This window comes from Microcebus murinus, chromosome 4 (assembly GCF_040939455.1).
Source record: "Microcebus murinus isolate Inina chromosome 4, M.murinus_Inina_mat1.0, whole genome shotgun sequence".
Classification (NCBI taxonomy): Eukaryota; Metazoa; Chordata; class Mammalia; order Primates; family Cheirogaleidae; genus Microcebus; species Microcebus murinus.
The window spans coordinates 19,648,724-19,652,478 of NC_134107.1; the positions used below are offsets into that span (position 1 = coordinate 19,648,724).

General features: G+C 36.1%; 1 protein-coding gene across 1 annotated transcript; it reads left to right on the top strand.

Moving 5' to 3' along the window:
* The first annotated feature begins 747 nt into the window (after window positions 1-747).
* On the top strand, window positions 748-1,683 carry LOC142870460 (olfactory receptor 4C15-like). The gene has a single exon (XM_076001265.1). The coding sequence runs from the start codon at window positions 748-750 to the stop codon at window positions 1,681-1,683; it is 936 nt and encodes a 311-aa protein (XP_075857380.1).
* The last annotated feature ends 2,072 nt before the right edge of the window (window positions 1,684-3,755 follow it).

Consider the following 3,755-nt stretch of genomic DNA (forward strand, 5'->3'; position numbering starts at 1 on the left):
TATTATTTTTATAAAGTTATGTGCTCATTTTAAAATGAAAGATTGAAAGTAAACTCAACACTGAGTGCATACTTGTTATGTATGCTTACGGTATGCTTACGATGAGGCATTTTCCACAGATCATTCTCTTTAATGAATAATGAATTAATTCATTACAGGCCTAATACAGTTCAGAGTTTCAAATAAATATGTGAGGAGTAACCATGATTTTCAAGTAGCTTTTAAACTGCATGGTATTTCTTTTTCTATTTGTAGGTGAAACCGTCTCCACCTTAGGATGTCATGCTGGTCAACTTGCCTCCCATTCTATGCCAACAGCAGGTATCACTAATGAAATACAGACCACCTTTTCTCATAACTCAGATGTGACTTCAGAATGCTTCTCAACAATTCACTCTGGGAGCCACCAGTAAATGATCAAAGCTGGCACTTGAGATCAAAACTATTTCTCTTCTCTACCACATGTGGATGCTTTCCTTCCACAATATTGCAACTATGGCTCTCTTATGGCATTCAGTAATTTATCTCCACCTTAATTCTGCCTGACCTTTCACTACTACCTTCAACAATTTCAAGTTTTATGTTCTCAGTGACAACACGAGTCACTCATATAATTTTGTATGTGGATGCTCCAGACTTGTTGATGACTATAATACACAACATGAAGTGAAGCAAATTTTTCTGTATCATCACTGCAGATTTTACATGCTGATCACTGTTGGAGGTGCCACCTTTTCCTTTGAAATTATGCAAAACCAAAGCTTTGTTACTGAGTTTGTCCTCCTGGGGCTTTCACAGAATCCAACTGTTCAGAAAATATTGTTTGTTGTATTTTTATTTGTCTACATTGCAATAGTCGGGATAAACATGCTAATTGCAGGAACCATCCTCAGCAGCCCTTCCCTACTGGGATCCCCCATGTACTTCTTCTTGGCTTTCCTGTCCTTCCTGGATGCATGCTGCTCCTCCGTCTTCATGCCAAAGATGATTGTGGATTCCCTGTATGAGAGGAAAGCCATCTCTTTTGAAGGCTGCATGATGCAGCTTTTTGCTGAACACTTCCTTAGTGGAGCAGAGGTGATTGTCCTCACAGCCATGGCCTATGATCGGTATGTGGCCATTTGCAAGCCTTTGCATTACTCTTCCATCATGAATAGGAGGCTCTGTGGCATTCTGATTGGGGTAGCCTGGACAGGGGGCTTCTCACATTCCATGATACAAATACTCTTTACTTTCCAGTTGCCCTTTTGTGGTCCCAATGTCATCGATCACTTCTTGTGTGACTTGTATCCATTATTGGAGCTTGCCTGCACTGACACTCACATCTTTGGCCTTTTTGTGGTTGTCAATAGTGGGTTTTTCTGCATCATAATCTTCTCCTTGTTGCTTGTCTCGTATGGTGTCATCCTGCTATCTCTGAGAACTCATAGTTCTGAAGGGCGGAGAAAAGCTCTGTCTACCTGTGGATCTCACATTGCTGTTGTGGTTTTGTTCTTTGTCCCGTGCATGTTTGTATACGCACGACCTCCATCTGCTTTATCCTCTGACAAAATGGTGGCAGTAGTTTACGCCATCCTAGCTCCCTTGCTCAATCCTTTGATTTATACTTTTAGGAATAAGGAGGTAAAAAATGCCATGAGGAAAGTATGGAACAGATTGGTGGGGGTTTCTGATGGGAAATAAAACACTAAACTTTTCATGATAAAATCAAGTTTAACGGTTAAGTCAAAATTTTCTTGGATAAAATCTTTATTGGCTATACCTTATATATCTTTGATGGGAAATTTTTTATTATTGTTTCTATCTTGTTATTTTTATTGGTTTATTACAGTTTTGGATTTCCTTTTGGTGTTTTGTGTCTAGGAATTTACCCATTTATTCTATGTTTTCCAAATCATTGTAATATAGTTGCTCATAGTAGTCTTAATGATCATTTAGCTTTTGCAGTATCAGTTGTAATATTTTCTCTCTCTTTTTCTTTTTGTTTAAATAATTTTTGTTTCAAAATATTATGGGAGTACAAATGATTTTTGTTACACGAATCATTTTTGTGATGCTTGAGTCCTGGCTATAGGTGTGCCTGTCACCCAAATAGTGTCATAGTACCAATTATATTTCTTTGTTCCCTTCCCCTACTCCTGTCCCCTGGCTGCTTTCTACTGAGTTTTACATTCCTCTGTGAGTGGAATGCTCATCAGTTAGATCTTCCAATTTAATAATGAGTACTTGTGGTGTTTGTTTTTCCATTCTTGCAATACTTCACTTGGGAGAATGGCCCCCCATCAATTCATGAGTGGATTAATAAAATGTAGTATATGTACCATATAGTACTACTGAGCCATAAAAAGGATAAATGAACATCTCCTTTTTCATCTCTTAATTTATTTATTTGGATCTTCTCTCTCTTTCTTTTTAGTCTGGCTAAAAGAGTGTCTATTTTGTTTATGTTTTCAAAAACCCAATTTTTTTGTCTCATTGAACTCTTTTTGTATTTTTTGTTTCATTTTCATTCATTTCTGCTCTGATCATTATTTCTTTCCCTCTACTAATTTTGGGTTTGCTTTGCTCTTGTTTTTCTAGTTCTTTGAGATGCATCATTAGTTTCTTTATTCAAACCTTTTCTACTTTTTTAATGTAGGCACTTATTGCTGTAAACTTTCCTCTCTTTATTGCTTTGGCTGTATCCCATATGCTGTGTTTTCATTTCCTTTTGTTTTGAGAAATGTAAAATCTTCCTTCTTCATCTCTTCATTCACCCACTGGTCATTCAGAACCATATTATTTATTTCCATGTGTTTGAGTATTTTCCATGTTCCTCTTGTTAATAATTTCTAATTTTAATCCATTGTGTTCAGAGAAAAAGATTGATATAATGTCAAAATTTTTGAATTTTTTGAGATTTGTCTTGTGTTCTAACATATGATATGTCCTTGAAAATGATCCATGAGCTGAGGAGAAGGAATTCTGTAGCTGTTGGATGAAATGTTCTGTAAATGCATATTAGGTCCATTTGGTCTATAGTGCAGACTAAGTCCATTGTTTCATTGTTGATGTTCTGCCTGGATGGTCTGTGCAATGCTGAAAGTGGACTGTTGAGATCTCCAATGATCATTGTTTGCCTGTTTTTAGCTCTGATACTCCAGTGTTGGGTGCACACATGTTTAGAATTGTTATATGTTTTTCTGAATTGACTCCTTTATCATTATATAATGACCTTCTTTGTCTCATTTTATAGCTTGTGTCTTGAAATCTATTTTATCTGAGAGAAATATAGCTACTCCTCTTATTTTTTTATTTCTATTTGCATGCAACATCTTTTTGCATCCCTTAATTTTTGGTCTATGTGTGTCTATGTAGGTGGAGCATGTTTTTTGCAGACAACATAGTTGGCTCTTGTGTTTTTTTGTTTGCTTGTTTGTTTTGTTTTTTATACCTTCAACTACTTTATGTCTTGTGATTGGAGAGTTTAGTCCATTTCCATTCAATGTTATTAACAGGTAAAGATTTACTACTGCCATGTTGTTATTTGAATTCTGGTTGTTTTGTGGTCCTTTCTTTCTCTCTTTCTTCCTGCCATCTTCCTTTGTTAAAAGTCATCTTTTCTGGCACTGTGTTTTATTTTCTTCATTTTAATTTTTGGGGTAACTGTCTTAAGTGTTTTTGATTTTAGTCAGTTTGACTTTGGCCCAAATGGATGACTGCATACCTTGGCAAAGCCCTATTTGACATGAATCTTCCTTGTACTCGATCACCTT